At 60.4% G+C, this 18,409-nt stretch overlaps 1 protein-coding gene across 2 annotated transcripts; it reads right to left on the bottom strand.

Annotated features, from left to right (window-relative positions):
* Nucleotides 1-1,703: 1,703 nt before the first annotated feature.
* Nucleotides 1,704-17,045, bottom strand: CCDC88B (coiled-coil domain containing 88B). Of its 2 annotated transcripts, none has more exons than XM_036258543.1 (27): nt 16,881-17,045; nt 16,450-16,592; nt 16,204-16,315; nt 16,049-16,118; nt 15,914-15,972; nt 15,742-15,825; nt 15,456-15,599; nt 15,092-15,240; nt 14,871-14,952; nt 14,561-14,719; nt 13,836-13,982; nt 13,577-13,685; nt 13,262-13,398; nt 12,054-13,178; nt 8,450-8,577; nt 8,254-8,371; nt 7,170-7,265; nt 6,951-7,091; nt 6,167-6,423; nt 5,789-5,932; nt 5,413-5,599; nt 5,133-5,278; nt 4,783-4,881; nt 4,589-4,613; nt 3,700-3,906; nt 3,496-3,564; nt 1,704-2,171 (listed from the first exon to the last, which is right to left on the bottom strand). In XM_036258543.1, the coding sequence occupies exons 1-27, from the start codon at nt 16,938-16,940 to the stop codon at nt 1,782-1,784; spliced, it is 4,587 nt and encodes a 1,528-aa protein (XP_036114436.1). In that variant the 5' UTR covers nt 16,941-17,045; the 3' UTR covers nt 1,704-1,781. The 2 variants fall into 2 exon arrangements, with proteins under 2 accessions (XP_036114436.1, XP_036114437.1); XM_036258544.1 differs by having other exon boundaries at nt 2,009-2,171; nt 4,447-4,613.
* Nucleotides 17,046-18,409: the final 1,364 nt, after the last annotated feature.

Below are 18,409 nucleotides of genomic sequence, written 5' to 3'. Positions count from 1 at the left end.
GGCAGGTTAGTTCAAGTGGTTAGAGCATCATCCTAATACAACAAGGTTGTAAGTTCGATCCCTGGTCAGGGTACATACAAGAATCAACCAATGGCTGTGGCCAGTTTGGCTCAGCAGTTGAGCATCGGCCTGCAGACCAGAGAATCCCGGGTTCAATTCTCGCTAGGGGCACGTACCACCAAAAAAAAAAAAACAATCAACCAATGAATACATAAATAAATGAATAGCAAATTTCTCTCTCTTGCTCACTCAACTCAATAGATCATTGTTTTTGTTTTTTTTTCTTTATTGATTTTTCTTTATTGATTTAGAGAGAGGGAGAGGGAGAGAGATAGAAACATTGACGAGAGAGGACATCGATTGGCTGCCTCCTGCAGGCCCCACTGGGGATCGGGCCCATAACCCCCAGTATGTGCCTTGATCAGGAATCAAACCGGTGACCTCTTGGTGCATGGGTCGACGCTCAACCACTGAGCCACACCAGCCAGGCAATAGATAATTTTTTTAACAATTTTTAAAGGGGTATCAGAGCCACACGGGGGTGGCCTCCTCTCACCATCTGGCCCAGAGCCCAGACTGGCCAGTCCTCCAGACTCTTCCCCTCCCTGATAACTGGCAGGGGCCACCAACAGCGTGGGGCAGCCATCAAACCTTCACCCTGAGGCTTAGGGAGGGGCTTCCGGCTGCAGGCCAGGGGTCCACTCCCACAGCCTCAGCCTCTGAAGCTGGAGCTGAGAGAGGGCAGCAGAGAGGTGGGTGCCCTCAAGGGGGCTGTGAAAACCCGAGTCAAGCTGCTGCAGTCGCCCTGAGGACGCTGGTCTGGCTGCCCTTCCCAGCGCTGCCTCCTCCCAGATTCAGGCTGCCTCAGCTCACTTTGGGCAGCCCCACCCTCCCCTGGGCAGCCTCCGGTGTCTTGACTCACGTCCTGCCACCCAGCCTAATTGACTTCCTGGAAGTCACCCTAGAGGCCCTGTGTCCATATCACTTTTTGTAACCCCCCACCCGCCCCCCGCAACAGCCCCCAGCACTAGGTGACACTCACCAGGCCGGGAGCTCCCTGGGAGGGGCTCAATGCCAAAGCAGTGGGAGGGGAAGGATGAGAAGGAAAACGTGCAAGGAGAGAAGATGATGCCAGAAGGGGAGGGCAGGGTCTCCCCTTTATCATCCCCCACCCCAAAGCCCAGACCCCACCTTTATGTTGTTAATTTTCACTGGAGGATATTTTTTCCCACTGACTTTTTTTAGAGAGAGTGGAAGGGAGGAGGGAAGATGAGAGAGAGAGAAACATCCAGGTGAGGGAGACACATCGATTGGTTGCCTCGCGCACAACCCCACTCAGGGCTGGCATGACCCAGGTATATGCCTTTGACCGGGAATCAAACCTGCCACCCTCCCATGTGCAGGCCAACACTCTAACCACTGAGCAACACCAGCCAGAGCCAGAGCCCACCTTTTTAACAAAGGCTTAGCCCAGACTCAGGCCCTACCCACTGCTGGCTACCCAGACCCACCTTCCCCCCCTCCATGCAAGCCCAACTGGCCCCATCTCTGAAGAAAGCCCTTTGCTGCCCTGTGCCAGATGAGGAAGCCAGCGGCCACAGATCCCACCAGTAAAGGACTCCAGGCTGCAGGTGACCCTGGCGCCTCAAGGTTCTGGATGCAGCCAGTAGACACAGAGCGCACACTCAGTTATTACATCCCAGCTTTATTCTCATGTCTCAGCTAAGGCTCAGAGATAGGACCAGGCCACGGTCTCCAGGGAATGGTCCTTGGCTGCCCGCCTAGACCCGGTAAAGGGGCTCTCCTGCCCACTCCTGCCTGCCTCTCCCACCCGGGGGCTCCCACAGACTCCTCCTTCGCAGCGAGGGCCGCATGGCAGAGCCAGAGCCCTGGCAAGGAGCTGCTGGTGGGGGCCCGTCAGCCCTGCTTATGGGCTCAGCCCAGCTCCAGCTCAGGGACCCAGTGCCGGCCACGGATGGCCCAGGGGCCCAGGCCTCCTTGTCCGAGGGCTTGCCCCAGAGACCCTGGTTCCCCACATTCTTGGGCTGCCTGAGGCCCCCACCAGGACTCCAGCGGCGAGAGGACCGTGCTCCCAAGCTCCCCGTCCACGCGCTGTCACTGGCTGAGGGAAGGGGTGAGAGGTTGTTTCTCCGGTTCCTGCACCTCGAGGCCTGGAGGGAAAGCTCGGCTCAGGCCCGCTCCTCGGGGGACTCCCAAGCCTTAGCTGCGGCCCAAGGGTCCTCCATCTCCTGCCCACCCCCGCCCTCTGACCTCTCAGCTCCCCCTCACCCCAGCTGCACCGGCCACTTAGCCAGGCCTCCCAAATGCCAGGCCTGTGCTTCACTGTTCCCTCTGCCCAGACATGTTAACACAACCCACTCTCCCCTCCCGTCTTTGCTCCAACTTCGCCTCCTTCGGCAGCCCTCCTTGAGCACCCTGATTAAAACTGCACCCCAGCCACCTGGTGCTTCTGACCTCCCTCCCCCAGCTCGCCTTTCTCCCAGAACATTACCACCTCCTAATATTCGGGGAGGTCTGCACCGCGATGTGCCTAAGTGTAAAATACCAATGAACTTGAAAGACTTAGTATGAAAAGCATAACATGAAATATCTCGTTAATGATGTTTTGCACTGACTACATGTTAAAATGGTAATAATTCAGGCCCACTGAGTTAAATAAAATGTTATTAAAATTAAGTTTACCTTTTTTTCATTTTTCTAATGGGGCTACCAGAAAAGTTTAAATTATATGTGCAGCTCACATCTTATTTCTATCGGGCTGTTGTAGATAATTATTATGTTTTGTTTCGTTTTGTTTTTATCCTCACCCGAGGACATCTTTTTTTTGCCTTTATCTCCAGACAAAGCGGGAGGGAGAGAGGGAGGAAGAGAGAGAGAGAAACAATGTGAGAGAGACACATCGACTGGCTGCCACCCACACAACCCCAACTGGAGCCGGGGACAAACCGCAACCGAGGTACGTGCCCTTAGCAGGAACCGAACCCGGGTCTCTGTGGACCGCAGGCCAACGCTCTAACCGCTGAGCCAAACTGGCCAGGGCTAATTATTATGTTTATACATATTGTTTAAAATATTTATAAAACAGCTCGGCTGGTGTGGCTCAGCGGTTAGAGCGTCAGCCCAGGGACCAATGAGTTGCGGTTTGATTCCGGTCAAGGGCATGTACCTCGGTTGCAGTTCATCCCCAGCCCTGGTTGGGTCATGCAGGAGGCAGCCACTCGATGTGTCCCTTTCACGTCGATGTTTCTCTCTCCCTCCCACTCTATCTGAACTAACGTCGAAAAATGTCCTCGAGTGAGGATAAAAATAAAAAAAAACACAACAACAGATGACATCCTCCTACACCAGGATACCAGGATGTTCCCCACTGTACCCCCAGCACATCACCTGGCACTTGGTAAAGGCTCGTTGTCATATGAGTTAATGGCTGAATGAGCACTGCCAGGGCCACACACAGGGCAAATACCCACTCACCCTCTCGGCTGGCATCTGCTTCATGTTCCGCCAGGATCTCAACGGAGCCATCCCATCCCACGCCAGGTCCTGGGGGACACAAGGCAGTTACTGGGCCACAGGGACCAGGACAGAGGCGGGCAGAAGGGAACCCCCATCCCCCAAGGAGTCAGTGAGTCCACAGGGAGTCGGGGACCAATGGAGGCAGGGATCCTTGTCCTTTACCTTTGCCATGGGAGCTGAGTGCCCCCAGGGGGCCCGGACGGCGCTGCCGGAATCGCTGCCGGGGGGTGTCCCCGGGGCTGAATGACTCAGAGCTTCGCCCCACTGGGAATCTAGAGCTGAGTTTCCGCCGCTGCCCGCCTGCCAGAGTCTCATCCCGGAGGCAGAGGGAGCTCTGGGCCCGGCGCATGGGTGCCGGTGAAGGGGACCCTGCAAGAGGCACAGCAGTGGGGTGTCAGCAGTGCAGAGAGGGGCCGGGCGGAGTGGAGGGGCATTAGGGCAAAGCGGCACAGGGCAGGGAGAGGCGGCTGCAGAGGCGGGAGAGCGTCTGGGTGAGAGAGGGTGGAGGCAGGAGGCTGGACCCTGTGCTGGCCCTGACACTAACTCACTCTGTGACCTTGAGCAAGGCGCTTCCCCTCCCTGGGCCTCGGTTTCCTCGTCTGCTGACTGGAATAAATGACCTCTCACTAAAGTCCCCTGCTGCTCCGAGGCCCTAGGCACCGCTGTGGGCCGGTAGGACGGGGTGGGTGATGGCGCAGGCAGGAGGGAGGTGCCGGATGAGAGGGGTGCAGCAGGGACGCAGAGCAAAGCACTGGAACCATCTGGGGGGCAAGGGGTTAGCAGGGCAGGCCATCGGGGTACGTGTATAAGCCACACAGGAAGGAAGAGACCAGAGGCGTTAGCAGGTGCAGGGTGGGGATAAAGGACATGGGGTAGGGACCATCCGGGTCACCTGGCCCCCAGACCCACCTGTCCCATCCGCCTCCCTGCCCTCGGGGAACTCCATCTCTGGGGGGCCCCCCAGGCTCTCGGTGCTGCCAGCCCCGTCGGCCCACGGGCGTGGCCCCCCATGGAGGCCCCCCTCCCGCCGGGGCCGCATCAGCCTCTTCACCTTGTCTGCCAGCCAGCTGCCCTTCCTGGGAGCAAGAGGGAGTGAGGCCACAGAGGAAGAAGACAAGAGGGCATGTCGGAGATGTGAAGGCCAGGCAAAACCCTCTGGGCCTGGACCTGAGCTGGGCCGGGGTCAGAGGGCAGGCAGGGGTCGGTTGGGAGGACCCCAGCCCAGGGGGCGAAGGGGCCACTCACTTGGTCCGGGGCAGAGGTCCAGGCTCCAGCACACGGTACTGGTCCATGATCTTCTCCACTAGCTTCTGCTTCTCACGGCGCAGGGCGTTGAGCTGGTCCCTAGGGGGATGAGGAGAAAGGGAGGGCGGAAGCAGCATGAGGCCCAGGCAGGAGCAAGGCTCGGGTTCGAACAGGTACAGTCCCACCCGTTGTAAGCATACTGACACACTCCTGCGTGGGGTGATAATCTGTCACTGCCCCAAGCCCCCAGGGATCAGCCCCAGCCCGTTTCCCAGGGCCTCCCCATGAACGACCACAGGGGGGTCCAGGTGTGGCTCCAGCTGCCCGCAGCCGCCGCCCCGCCTGCTCACAGGTACTCGCGCTGCTCTCGGTGCAGGTGATCCCGGCTCTCCAGGCTGCGCTCCAGGAGCTGCCGGTTCTCCCGGCTCAGGGCCTGCACCTCGGCCAGCAGCTGCCGGTTCTCCTCCTCCTGGGCACTCCGCAGCTCTGTCAGCAGCTGTGAGGGGCAGGCAGCAGGACAAGTGGGGCTCTAACGGGGTTCAGGGTGGCTGCCTTCCACACCCTCCACTCTGTCCCCATGCCCCAGCCCCCTCCAACCCCACTCCGGCCACCAGCCACCTCTCACCGCACCTCGCACTGCGTGGTCAGCCGGCAGGCACTCAGGTCCAGCTGCTGGTTGGACTCGCGCAGCCGCTGGCTCTGCATCTCCAGCTGTGCCCGCTCCAGCTCCAGCCGAGCCAGGCGGCCCCGTAGCTCCCCGCGCTCACCCTGCAGCTCACCTCGCTCCCGGGACACCTCTGCCAGCAGCTTCTGAGCCCTGCGGAGGCGAAGAGAGCTGCTCTCCGAGGAACTGGAACCCTAGTCTCCTCGTGAGGGCCAGAGGCGCTGCGCTAGGGAGAGGCAAAGCAGGACCCCACAGGGCAGTGACTGACTCACCGCTAACCCATTTCACAGAGGGAAACACAGAACTGGCCAACGAGGGGACAGGCTGTGCCAGGGCTGGTACCTGTCGTGCTCGCTTTGCAGCCTCCGCAGCTCCTCCTCCAGGCCCCGCTGCCGATGCCCGTCTTGCATCAGGCGTTCACGCTCTGCCAGCAGGGCCAACTCCTGCGCCTCCACGTTGGCCTTCTGGGCCTGCAGCTGCTCGTGCCTGGGATGGACAAGGGCTGAGAGGGCTGCAGGGACCTGGGGTCAGGGCAAGCAGGCAGCTGGACTGTCTGAACCCGGAGGTCTGCCATCTAAGCACAGGCCCCCAGCAACGCCAAGGGCAGAATGCCTTGCCAGGTGTTCCCCAGTCCCAGCGAGGGCCCAGCAGTGCAGGTGGGGCATAGGTGGGGGTGCTTCCCTCTGGGAGAGAGGGGCTGGGTGTTTGGGGGAGACTCACCGGCCCTGCAGCTCCCGGTGGGCCAGCTCCAGTGCCCGCATGTTGGCCTTGAGGTCGCGGTGCCGGGCCAGCAGCCCCTCTAGCTCAGCCTCCTGCCGCCGTTGCAGCTGGGCCAGGGCCTCGTGGTCCCGCAGCAGGGCCTGCTGCTGCCCGCGGGTTTCCTCCTGGGACCGCTGCGCCGCCCGCACCTCCTCCTCCAGCACCCCTAGCTTCCTGTGCAGCTCCTGGCCCTGCACCTCCAGTACAGACTTCTCAGCCTAGAGCAGAGAAGGGAGCAGGGACTGTGGTCCCAACCCGGCCAGAAAGGGGCAGGGCAGAGGACAAGGAGAGAGCTGTGGAGGAGGCAGAGGGCTGGGATGGGGGCAGCAGGGAGCCAGAGGCAGCGGTAAATGGGCAAGGAGAGGGGAGAGGAATCGTGGCTGGTGCCAGGCTGTGGAGAGGAGGAGGGCAAGAGGCACAAGGCAGAGATGCGACAGATGGGGGTGGGGCGGGCCTGGAAAGTGGTAGGAACCAATGGCTGGCTGGAGACTTAGAGGCATGGCACAGACATGGAGACTGAAGGCAGGTAGAAGGGGGACGTGGAAGTGGGCAGGGGGAGGAAGGAGGGATACAGAACAAGGTGGCTGGGGTCAGGGGACACAGACACATGTGACTAGGGAACAGGGAGAGACAGCTACCTGGGAGCTGAGGCAGGGAAAAGGGCAGGACACAATTCGAAAGGGGCAGGGGACAGTGGTAAGTGGCCAGGGATGGGTGGGGGACAGGGCACCCAGCCACCACGCACCTGCAGGCGACTGCTGTACTCCTGTGCTTGCTGACTCTGCAGCAGCAGCTCCTGGGCGCGCCCCTGCAGGCTTCCCAGCTGCCCCTCCAGGAGCTGCAGCTGCCCCTGCAGAGCCGCCTTCTCAGCCACCAGCGTTGCATTCTGCTCGACAGGGAGGAGAGTTAGCAGTGGCCGGGCCACTGGCCCCCACCCCCGCGCCCACCACGGCCCACCACTCACACTGCGCTCCACCTCGATGAGCCGCCCACTCTGGTCCTCCGCGACCCTCGGCTCAGCCTGCTCCTTGGGCTCCAGCCCCACAGGGCCCTGGCGCAGCTGCAAGGAGGGGCCCTGGGAGGTCACGCAGGGGAGTGGCCGTGCTTGAGGGCTAGCACAGGGACCTGAACAGTGGACCCTACCCCACAACCCTGCACTCCTGGCGCCTGCAGCCCTATTACTCTTCATCCTGCCTTGTCACCTTCTCTTGGCTCTGCAACAGGTGACACCTCTGCTGCTTTTCCTGCATGTTCTACTCTTCCAATGGGCCTGTTTCTTTTCTTTTCTTTTTTTTAATATGTTTTTATTGATTTTTTTAGAGAGAGAGGAAGGGAGAGAGAGATAGAAACATCGATCAGCTGCCTCCTGCACGCCCCCTACTGAGGACTGAGCCCACAATCCAGGCACGTGCCCTGACCGGGAATCGAACCGAACCGGGACCTCTCAGTCCATGGAATGACGTTCAATCCACTGAGCCACATGGCTGGGGTGGGCCCCATCACTTTCTCCAGAAAGCCTCCCCTGACCAACCCCACACATGCCAGCGAGGCAGTGTGCTGGGTGCCCAATGGCCCCTGGCACTATGTGATGGTCGCCTGTTTTCTTGCCTCTGTCCTAGGTGCACTGTGAGCTTCCTAAGTGTGGTGGCCTGGCATTGGGCTCCACCACCCCCTGGCACTGAGCACTGAGCCAGATGCTGTCGGGATGTCAAAAATAACAACTAACTTATGACAACAGTAACTGAGTTCACTTGGAAGTAGGGATGGGGCGAGCAAGGAAGACATAGCAGTCACCTCAGAACAAAGCCACCAGGTTCTATCTGTCTGAGGAATGAATGGGGTAACAAGGTCCCTAGAAGACCACCCGGCCTTGGTCGAGTCAGCAAGACTTTCAGCACTGTGCTCCTTCCAACAGGCCTGGAAAGTGGCCAAGAATCAAGGGGCCAGACCAGAGGGGGCAGTAGAGGGGCGGGAGCCCACGCAGCCTTGCACATCAGCATGTAGGCTGGAGGGGGTGAGCCGAGGCGGCTCCCAGGGCCCAGTGGTACCTGAAACAGCTCCTCTTCCAGTTGCAGGGCCCTCTTCTTGAGCTCCCTCAGCACCTCCTCCTTGCTGGTGGCCACGGCCTGCAGCTCAGTTTTCATCCGCTGCTCCAGGCCCTGGTACCTGCGAGGAGAAGCTTTTGCATCTGCCCCTCCTCAAGCCTCTGCCTGGCCCTCTTTGCCCCTTGGGCAACGCCCCTACCTCTGGTGCTGAAACTCTTGTTCCCGCAGAAATTCCTGGCGCTCCCGAGTCGCCTGCTCCAGCTCACCCTGCAGACGCTCCAGCCGGGCCCCCAGCTCCTGGCCCCGCACCACAGCCTTCTCTAGCTCCTGAGGGCAGGCAGAGCAGGCTTAGCGCCAGGACAGACCACCACTTTCACCCAGCGGAGGGACAGATACAGAGGCCTGAGAGCCAGGAGACCTGGCTTTCTGTCCTTGCTCTGTCGTCCCGGACAAACATCTTTAACCCTTGGGGTCTCTACTCCCAGATCTGTAAAATGGGAGCAAAGCCCGGGCACCGGCAGAGTGGGCATGAAAGAACTGGGAATCGAACGCCTGGCAGGCTGAGGGAGGCTCCTGGGCCAGGAGTCAGAGACACTCGCTAGGTGTCTTCACCTCTCTGAGCCCTTGGTTCCTGGTGTGCCTAGTGTCGGCTGGACGTGCCCTACGAGCTGAGGCCACACGAGCCATGTAAAGGAAAGAGGGGCTCAGCGGAAGCAGGTCTGGAGAGCGCCCTCAGACACATGGGATGGCCACAGAAGACAGGAACTTGGTGACTACCAGGCCTCACCACAGCGGGGGCTGGGCGGGGGAGGACAGAGATGCTAGGGCCAGATGGCCTTTGGCAGTTGGGCCACACCATTGTAGAATGGGGCAGGAGGCCCAATTTGAGCCGTGGACCCCAGAGGGAGGTAGGCCAAACCATTCTGGGGGCCCTGGCAGGATAAAACCACAGGGCCAGCTCTGGCCAAGCAGCCTGCTAAATCCTGCCTCTGGAAACCAAGTCTACAGCCTTTGCTCTGATTAGCCTGGCTTAGCAACCCCCCCCCCCCCCGCCCACATCTCCCCCCAGGATCAACGCACTTCCACACACCCTTGACCACTGCCTCTCACTGAAAAACTACAAGTCCCATGATGCCCTCCTGCTGGCAACCAAGGGCTGAGGGTAAGAACAATGGTACAATGAAGGAGACGAACCTCAGCCCAGACCCCTGCCCTGCCCTCTTCCAGGCCCTGGCCACAGCCCTCAGTGCCCCCTCCACTGCACCTCCTGCTCTCCACCCAGCCCAGGAGGCCCATGTGGACAAGTCCCTTAGCCCTGGTCCCCTGACCTCCCCCTGGCTGGTCACCTCTTCCTGCACCACAGCCTGTTATCATCAGGAAGTGCTGTGACCAGGAAATCTCACAAAATTTTCCACTTTGTCTTAAGCCTCTTCTGCCCACTCAGTCCTCAGAGCTGGCTCTTCTAGCCAGCCAGCCGCACCCGCGCCTCACTGCCCACCGGCTGGCATTCCCGCTCACGGATGCCCAAGCTCCACATTCATTACCTTACAGCAGCCTGTGAGGCAGGTCGTTTTTATTCCGGTTTTACAGGTGAGTAAACCAAGACTCAGAGAGGTTAAGTAACTTGTCACAAGCCACACAGCTGATACGTACGGGATTCAGGCTATAACCCAGGTCTGCCTCACAGCATCTCAGTCACATTCTATAGAGTGGACCCCAGAGACAGCCTCTCAGCTTCCCCTTCTACCTGCATTCCCAATTCCCACACTCCCCGGGTTTGTCTGCCTAATACCCAACCCCGGGTCAACCCAGCAGTGCGTTCCCCGCAACTCTCCATTGGCAGGAGTCTCAGAGTCCATTGCTCCTCCTTTCTGAACCTCATCGCCTCGTCTGTACAACAGGGATGAAACTGCAAACTGCGCAGGCAGGAGATTTGAGTCCTGTCTGCAGCACACCCTCCCCAAAGCACTGGTCCCCACTGACCGGAACACCCTTCCATGGCCTCACCAACTCCTCCGATTCCCCTGAGGGTCCTTTCAACACACAGCCTGACCATCCTGCTCCAGTGGCCCCCATTGTTCCCGTGAAAAAAGCCACAGCTCTTTCTTCCTCAGAAGGGAGATAGCCCTGGCCAGTTTGGCTCAGCGGTTAGAGTGTCGGCCCGCGGACCGGAGAGACCCGGGTTTGGTTCCCGCTAAGGGCACATACCTTGGTTGCGGTTTGTCCCCAGCCCCGGTTGGGGTCGTGTGGGTGGTAACCACTCGATGTGTCTCTCTCACATCGATGTTTCTCTTTCTCTCTTCCCCCTTCTCTTCCTCCTGCTCTATCTGAAGATTAATGCAAAAATATCCTCAGGTGACGATTAAAAAAAAAGAAGGGAGATGAAGTTCTGCCCATAGGAACCTGCTAAATGAATTATCTCCTCCCTCCACTCCCCACCTCACACACCAGCCCTACAAACATGCCGCACCTTCTCCTTGCTCACCGCCTCCCCTCCCCTTCTCCAGGGAGCCTTCCCTCACGTGTCCCAGCCTGAGTCCTATGTGCTTCCTGAACCCCCACGGCTCCCGGCACAGTCCTGTCTCCAGTCTTGTCTCCACCCCAACCCTGGAGTATTTCCCCAAGTATGGGCGTGCTAGGTGCCTTGTGCAGGGCCTGGCACCAAGGAGATGCCTACAAACATGCTCAAGTGAATGAATGGAGGGGTTTCGGGGCCTTCTGTCTCTTCCACCTCCCATCCCAGTCCGGCCAGCCTCACCTGCCACCTGGGTCACAGGCACTGCCTCCTAACGCTCCAGGCCCCTGCACACCAAGGTAGCCCTCCTCACACCCAGACTCACACAGGCCTACCACACCCCTGGGAGGCTCTCCCTGCCTGGCGATGGAGCACTAGCACCTGAAAAGCCGGCCCAGCCCTGGCCGGTTTGGCTCAGCAGTTAGAGCGTCGGCCTGCGGTCTGGAGAGACCTGGGTTCGGTTCCCGCTAAGGGCACGTACTTCGGTTGCAGTTTGTCCCCGGCCCTGGTTGGTCGTGCGGGTGGCAGCCACTCGATGTGTCCCTTTCGCATCGATGTTTCTCTCTCTCTCTCTCTCTTCCTCTCTCTCCCTCCCACTCTATCTGTATAAAAAAAAATGGAAAAATGTCCTCGGGTGAGGATTAAAAAAAAAAAAAAGCTGGCCCAAAGTACGTCTCCGACCCCGACCCCGCCGCCACTCCTCCTGAGCCTCTGAAAATCTTTAATGCCTTCAAGTCTCTGCACAGGCTATTCCCTTGGGATGAAATGTCCTTCCCCATCTAGTGAAATCTTGACGCTTCCTCCGAACCCTCCCAAAGCCTCCCTGCCCAGCGCTGGTCTCAGCTCCCTGTCCTGCGGGCTCCCACAGAACTTTACTCTTCATAACCAAGGCGTCTCGACCAGCATGAACTAGGCTCGTACACCGCTATCTCCTTCGGTCTTCCAGAAGACCCACCAAGGCAGCTATGAAGAGTACCCCCATTTTACAGAAGGGGGCACTGGGGTGCAGGGGAGTGACTGCTGTGGTCAGAGGCAGGATTTGCACCCAGCGCTCTGGCTCCCTGCCCATACTCTTACAGCCTCCAAAGCCACCCCGTCAGAGGTAGGGGACCTCTGCCCCCTCCCTGGCCGGGCATGCCTTTGGAGGGCAAGGACGACTTCGTCTTCATCTCAACCCAACTCGATGCTGGGCACTCAGTGGCTGCTGATGGAATTAATAACCCAAATCTCCAGCCACTGGCCTGGAACCCCATTTCCTGACCCCGAACAAACGTAAGCACCCACATACCTCCTGGAGGGCCCGCCTCTCCCGGCGCTCCCTCTCCGCCTCCTCGAGGTGCTGGCGGCTCTCGCTCTCCAATACTTGCAGCCGCTCCTCTGCGGCCTCGGCCCGGGCCCGCAGCCTGGGTCCCTCGCGCTCCCACTGCCTCCGCTCTCGGCCTGTTGCGGCCAGTGCCTCTGCCAGGGCCTCCCGCTCCCTCGATGCAGCTGCCAGCTCCTGTCTGGCTGCCTCCACTGCCTCCCGCAGCCGGGCCTGCTCCTGGACGTGGGCCTCTGCCTCCCGGTGGGCCTCGGCCTCTGCCCTCCGAGCCTGAGCCAGCTCCTCGGACAGGCGAGCAGCCTCCGTGCCTCGGGCTTCCAGCCTCCGGGCCTGGACCTCCAGCTCAGCTCGAAGGGCCTCGGCCTCTCTCCTCAGCCGAGCCACCTCCTCTCGGAGGGCCTCCTGCTCTGGGTCACCACTGGTTAAGATGTCCCCTGGTATTAGCCGCTCCAAGGCCTGGGCCTCAGGAGCCATTTCTGGCTTCCGGGCTGCGTCCTTGATCACCCCCTCCAGCCTCGGTTCCTGTTCTCTGGCCTCTATTTGCTCCTTAGGTAGGTCCAGCCTCTGACCTGGGGACTCCTGCTCTTCCAACTGCACATGGAGGCTAGGTTCTAGGGGCCCAGGCTTGGTCTCAGGGACCTGCTGTCTTAGCCCGTGCGCCTTGGGCACTGACTCCCCAGTCTCTCCTCCTAACAACAGCTGGGCCTGAATTTTGACCTCTGGACCCCAAGGAGGGGCCACAGAGGCCGAGGTCTGGAGAGGGGCTCCACAGCCGGTCTTCTCCAGGGATTCCTGTGTCTCTACAGCTGGGCCTGACTCCTGGGGTGTCAAGTCTGAGGTCTGAGGGGCCGTGGCAGCCATCTGAAGAAGCCTCTCCACTTGAGGGTCCGAATCAGATGTCTGGGGACACTCAGCTAACCCCTTGAGGGCTGAGTCTGACGCTGGGGAAGCCAAGTCCAAGGCCAGGGAGTCTTCATTAACTGCTTGGCCAACCAAGCCCTGGGAGCCATGGTCTGAGGCCAGGCCGGTCTGGGGAGCCACAGCCAGCTCTGAAACCATGGAGTGTTCACTCGGCTCCTCCAGCAGGGGGCGCTGAGGGCACATGAGAGGGATGGTCAAGCTTCGAGGAGGCCATGAGGAAGGACCTACTAGGATGGTTGGGGCAGGGGACTCACCTGACCACCTGGCTGCCTCTGTAACACCTGCAGCAGGGCTCGAAGCTCCTGATTCTCCCGCTCCAGGGTCCGCAGGCGCCCAGCCTCTGCCTCCTTCACTTCATCATGTATCGAGGGGGCCACTCCTGGCAGGGATGCTGGGGTGTGTGAGATGAGGTCAGGACCCCTCCCCCCTGCAGTCCTGCCACACTCCCTGGCTCCTCACCTACACCCCTACACCCACAGAGACCTGAAGTCAGATGCCATCCCTACCACAGCTGCGGGAAAACACAGGTGGTCCCCCAGCCCCAAGCCCTCCACTGGGGTACTACTCACCCTCCCCAGGAGATCCCGGGGGTGGCTCCAGGCTCCGCTGTAGCTCCAGCTCCAGCTCCACATTCTCCTCTGCCAGCTGGTCCACCTGATGCCGCAGAGAGTCCAGCTCCTGGGGGGAGGGGAGGGTCAGACAAGCCCTCGCCACCATGGCCAGGCCAAGTGTATGGGCTGGAGGATCACTAAAGGAAACTAGGAGTACGGGTCACAGGGACCACTAGAGAACCCTGGGGGACCATTGGGGTCACCCTGGCAAGCTCACTGCATGAGCCTCGCCCAGCCGGGTCCGCAGAAGCAGGTTCTCGCGTTGAGTCTCATGCAGGCGAGCACAGCGCTCTTGAGCGGCCTCCAGCTGCTCCTCCAGCAGTGCCTTCGAGGCCTCCAGAGTCCCGGAGAGCGCCCGCTCCTCCTGGGGGGAGGGCGATGGAGAGCCAGCGGTTAGATGCTCCTGCCCCGGACGCTCCAGGACCGCAGATACTGCCCTCCCCCCCCCCCCCCCGACCCCACCCCCTGGGGCTTTCTAGGCCCCAGCACCTCTCCCCTCCACGTGCCCCATTCTCCGCAAGCTCTCTCCAGGTACCACTTCCCTAGCACTTGGCCCCGCCCTTCTATGTAGGCCCCGCCCCTTCTCCCCAGAAACTGCCTTTCAAGGTCGCATCCTTCTGGGCCCTACTTATCAGTCCCCACTGCTAGGGACTCTCCATACACCACCTCCCCTACACTTGGCCCCGCCCTCCTCCCCAGAACCAACCCTTACCCACACCCCCACCTTTCCCCTCCATCCAACCCATCCTCCAGAGGGCCTTTACCCAGGCACCACCTCACCCACTTCTCCCAGCCATGACTGTGCCCTCGGTAAGGCCTGAATCTCTTTCTCTGGGCCCAAATTTGCTCCTCCGCATGGCCTACCTTCTCCCCTGCAGGCCCCGCCCCCAGGCCCCGCCCTTCCACAAGCCCCACCCCCCGCAGCCCTACCTCGGGACTCACCTCCAGCTGGCCTTTGCAGGCCTCGGCCACCTGCAACCGCTCACGGCAACGCCGCAGCTCCTCCTGCAGGCGAGGCAGGCGGCCCGCCCGCTCCCGCAGCGCCTCTGCCTCCTCGCGGTACAGCTCGGCCCGCTTGGCCTGTCCGGACAGCGCCTGGGCCTGGGCCAGACGGTGTGGAGCTGGGAACGGCTAGCCGTAGCCGCAGGGACTGGGGACGTGAAGGAGCTCAGGGACAGGGAGGCAATGGGACGCGGGAGGAGTGGGGAAAAGGTTAGGAAATACGTCAATGGCAGGGTGCATCTGAACGCACCTCCTGGCGGAGCTTTCGAACTTCGGCTTCTAAGCCCTGCACCTCCTCCTGAGAGTCTAGCAGCAGCTCGGCCTTCTCCTCCCTGGAGGAAAGAGACACTGGAGGGCTCTGGGCGCCAGCCTTTCCCAGGCCTGATCCCACCATATCCATGGGGCTGGGCCCCCATCCAGGCCTAATGTGCCCCTCTTCCTGGGGTCCTCTTCCTAGCCTGCCGCACTCACAGCTCCTGGCGCAGGCGCCGCAGCTGGGCCTTGGTGTTGGCCAGCTGCAAGGCCAGGTGGTTGGAGGAGCCCTCCAGAGGTGTCCTAGCAGGAGCCTCAGGCTGTAACAAGGGGGCTGGCTCTCGTTCTAGCAGCAGTTCAGCTAGCCGCTGTGGGAGGTCAAGGGTCAGGGGTCAGAAGTAATCCATTCTATACCCCCACATCTCCCCCCAGTCACAAGCTGAATCTGGTTCTTGCAGCTCTGCTGGCCCAAGACCCCCAACCCCACTCCCACACTCGGGTCTCAACCCCCATCTCCCCCACACATTTCCCCATGGTCCTCCCATTCCTCCACCTGGCCCTCTACACCCCTGTTGTCCCCTACCTGGGCCCCCACATCACGCTCCCTTGCCAGTCTCAATAGTGTCCCCATCAGGCTCCGGGACAGCATCTCCAGCTCTGGAGGTGCCAGCTCCCCAGGCTCCGGCCCACCCAGTGCCAGCACCATACCCGCTCCAGGCTGGGTCACCTGGGTGGGTAGGGAAAGCAGTTCAGCCTAAGAAGTTGGGGGCAGGCCCTGGCCGGTTTGGCTCAGCAGTTAGAGCGTCAGCCTGCGGTCCAGAGAAGTTGGGGGTAGGGTGTCCCCAGGCAGTGACAGTCCAAAGCCATACCTCCTGGATGGCAGCAGCCAGCTCACTCTGGACCTCGAGGCTGAGGCCCTGGATGTGCCGGATGAAGAGTTCCCGGTGCTCACACTGCAGGGGAACAAGCGGGGGAGGCTGGTGCAGGAGTCTCCTACCTCTGCAGCCAAAGCTGGACCCTGCCCTTCCCTCTCCTGCTCACCTGCACTGATGCCCCCAGCAACAGCCGAAGGATGCCTTCCAGCTCCTCCACAGCCTCCTCTGCAGGGCACAAGCCACGAGGGGTTAACAGGTGGGAGGAGGGGTAGCCACAGCAAGGGGTAGTAGGACAGAGTACCTGAGAAGGGGTCAAACCCCAATGTCTGGAGGTCTGGGGGTGGCGACAAGATCAGCAGCTGTAGCTCCTCCTGGGGGCACAGGGGGCAGAAGATAATGAGATGGGCCTTCCAGCAGAGGGGTCCCAGGCTCAGCCTCCCCCTCCCAAACCCTCACCTGGTAGAAGTCCCTCAGTCGGCCCCACAGGTGGTTCAGGTTCCGAACCCGCCAGGCTGCAGGACCATCATGGCCCCTGATCACCCGAGGGCCCCCTCGGGAACCAGGGGCACTGTGGGCGCGGGGGGATTGGTTGGAAATGTAATCAAGGACTCACCTCCCCTCAACCAGGCTTCACCCTCAGCCCTCAGGCTCCACCCACCAGCCTGTCCTGGCCCCCTCCCCTCGGACCCCTGACCCCCTTACATGATGCCCAGCACCCGGAGGAGCAGGGCCCCATCGCTGAGATGCAAGAACCTCTTCTCCAGACCAAGGGGCCCCTCTCCTTCCACCTCCTCTTCCCCCTCTGGCTCCTCCGCCTCTCCCACCAGCCCAGCCAGTCCCAGCGCCTATGGGAAGCAGAGACAGGTCAGCTGACCCCAGTGGAAGCCCCCATCAGTAGAGTGAATCTGAGCCCCTTTGACCTCCCCCCTGAGCCCACACAGCCCCCTCCTCACCAAACCCCTGAATGCCTCTGGCCCCCAAGGTCTGGACCCTTTTTCCTGCCTCAAACTGCCTGGACTTCAGCCCCTCATTTGAGTCCACCCCCCTCAGACCCCCACTCTCCCCCCACCCCAACACTAGCCCCTCCCTACTGCTCACTTCCCCTCCCCAACCCCCTCCCACTGCGGCCTCACCCAGGTGGCCAGGCTCCCACTCAGGAAGTCTCTGAGTCTGGGCCCCTTGTCCCCGTCCATGACAGGTCAGGGTGTTGGTCCCGCTGCGGCAGCTATACCTGCCCTGGGAGGAAGAGGAAGTCCCCGGGTGGGGGATCCCGGGCCCAGCCACAGACACCCCGTACAGCTTCCTCCTTCCGGGTGCAGGCTGGCCTGCACACCCCCAGAGTCCTTCCTCTGCCCCCACTTCACCAAGCTGCATCCTCCCAGTATCGCCAGCAGGGACGACATGAACAGGGGAAGGCGAGGGCCCCAGGAGCAAGGCCCACCGCTCTCCCGGCTCCATGGACAATGGCAGGTGAGTTCTCTTCCTCTCTGGGCCTCTGTTTGCAACTTGAAACCCAAGAGGGTGGCCTCAGCCATGCACCTTCCTGACCTGAGGTGGCTCCCAGCTTTATGGGGTGAGTCTGGGTGTCCAAACCTCACCTCGTTTGCTGGCCGCCCTTCCCCTGGATAGTTCTCCAACTTACCCAAACTGTCGCCCTACCCGTGAAGCTTGGCTCGGATGCCACCTCCCCCAGCAAGCCCCCTCTGAACCCCACTCTGATACTCTATGCACACTGGACTGAGACGGGATGTCTGGCCCATGGGCAAGTGGCCGCACAGGCCTGTTTCCCATTTGTAAAAGAAGTGGGTGGGACTTCTGAGAGGGGTAGTTCAGTGCAGAGGGCAGCAGCATTAGTCTCTTAGACAAACGCCAGAACCTCCCCGTTTCCCCACTGCTCACCCCGGGGCCCCATTCTTTCAGTCACCAGTGCTGACTACTGGGAGGTAATAATAAGCTACATGGACCCTGGGGACACAGCTGCCCCAAAATCACACACACTCAAAGTGCGACGTTGCAGTGATTGTAGATGCATGAATGGGGGAGGGGCTTGACTTCAGGAGAGGCACCCCGGGGGGCTCAACAATGGAGCTAAAAAATATAAAATAAATAAACAAATTTTTTAATTTAAGTTTAAATAAACAGCCCTGGCTGGTTTGGCTCAGCGGTTAGAGTCAGCCTGCGGTCCAGAGAGACCCGGGTTCAGTTCCCGCTAAGGGCACGTACCTCTGTTGCAGTTTGTCCTCGGCCCCAGTTGGGGTTGTGTGGGTGGCAATCACTCGATGTGTCCCTTTCACGTCGATGTTTCTCTCTCTCTCTCTCTCTCTCTCTCTCTCCCCCTCCCACTCCATCTGAACAATAAATGGAAAAATGTCCTTGGGTGAGGATAAAAAAATAAGTTTAAATAAACAGTGGAGCCCTGGCCAGTGTGGCTCAGTTGGTTGAGCGTCATCCCGTGCACTAAAAGGTCAGGGCACATGCCCAGGATGTGGGTTCGACCCCTGGTCATGGTGCAACCCCTGGTCATGGAGGCAACTCATCAATGTTTCTCTCTCACATCAATGTTTCTCTCTCTCTCTCTCCCTCTCCCTTCCTTTCTCTCCAAAAATCAATAAAAACATTTTTTTAAAAAAAACAGTGGAGCTGAGATCAGGGATGACTGGGT

The sequence above is a fragment of the Molossus molossus genome, unplaced genomic scaffold (assembly GCF_014108415.1).
Source record: "Molossus molossus isolate mMolMol1 unplaced genomic scaffold, mMolMol1.p scaffold_m16_p_13, whole genome shotgun sequence".
Classification (NCBI taxonomy): Eukaryota; Metazoa; Chordata; class Mammalia; order Chiroptera; family Molossidae; genus Molossus; species Molossus molossus.
Note: the sequence above shows the minus strand (reverse complement) of the source record. Positions and strands in the feature narration are given on the sequence as shown.

Excerpts from the sequence above, each read along its gene's own strand:
- CCDC88B (XM_036258543.1), bottom strand. The coding sequence starts at position 16,940 with ATGGACGGGGACAAGGGGCCCAGACTCAGAGACTTCCTGAGTGGGAGC. Across the intron at positions 15,826-15,913 it reads TGCTGGGGGCATCAGTGCAG|TGTGAGCACCGGGAACTCTT; the intron begins GTGAGCAGGAGA and ends GTTCCCCTGCAG. Across the intron at positions 5,600-5,788 it reads CTGCAAAGCGAGCACGACAG|GGCTCAGAAGCTGCTGGCAG; the intron begins GTACCAGCCCTG and ends TCGCCTCCGCAG.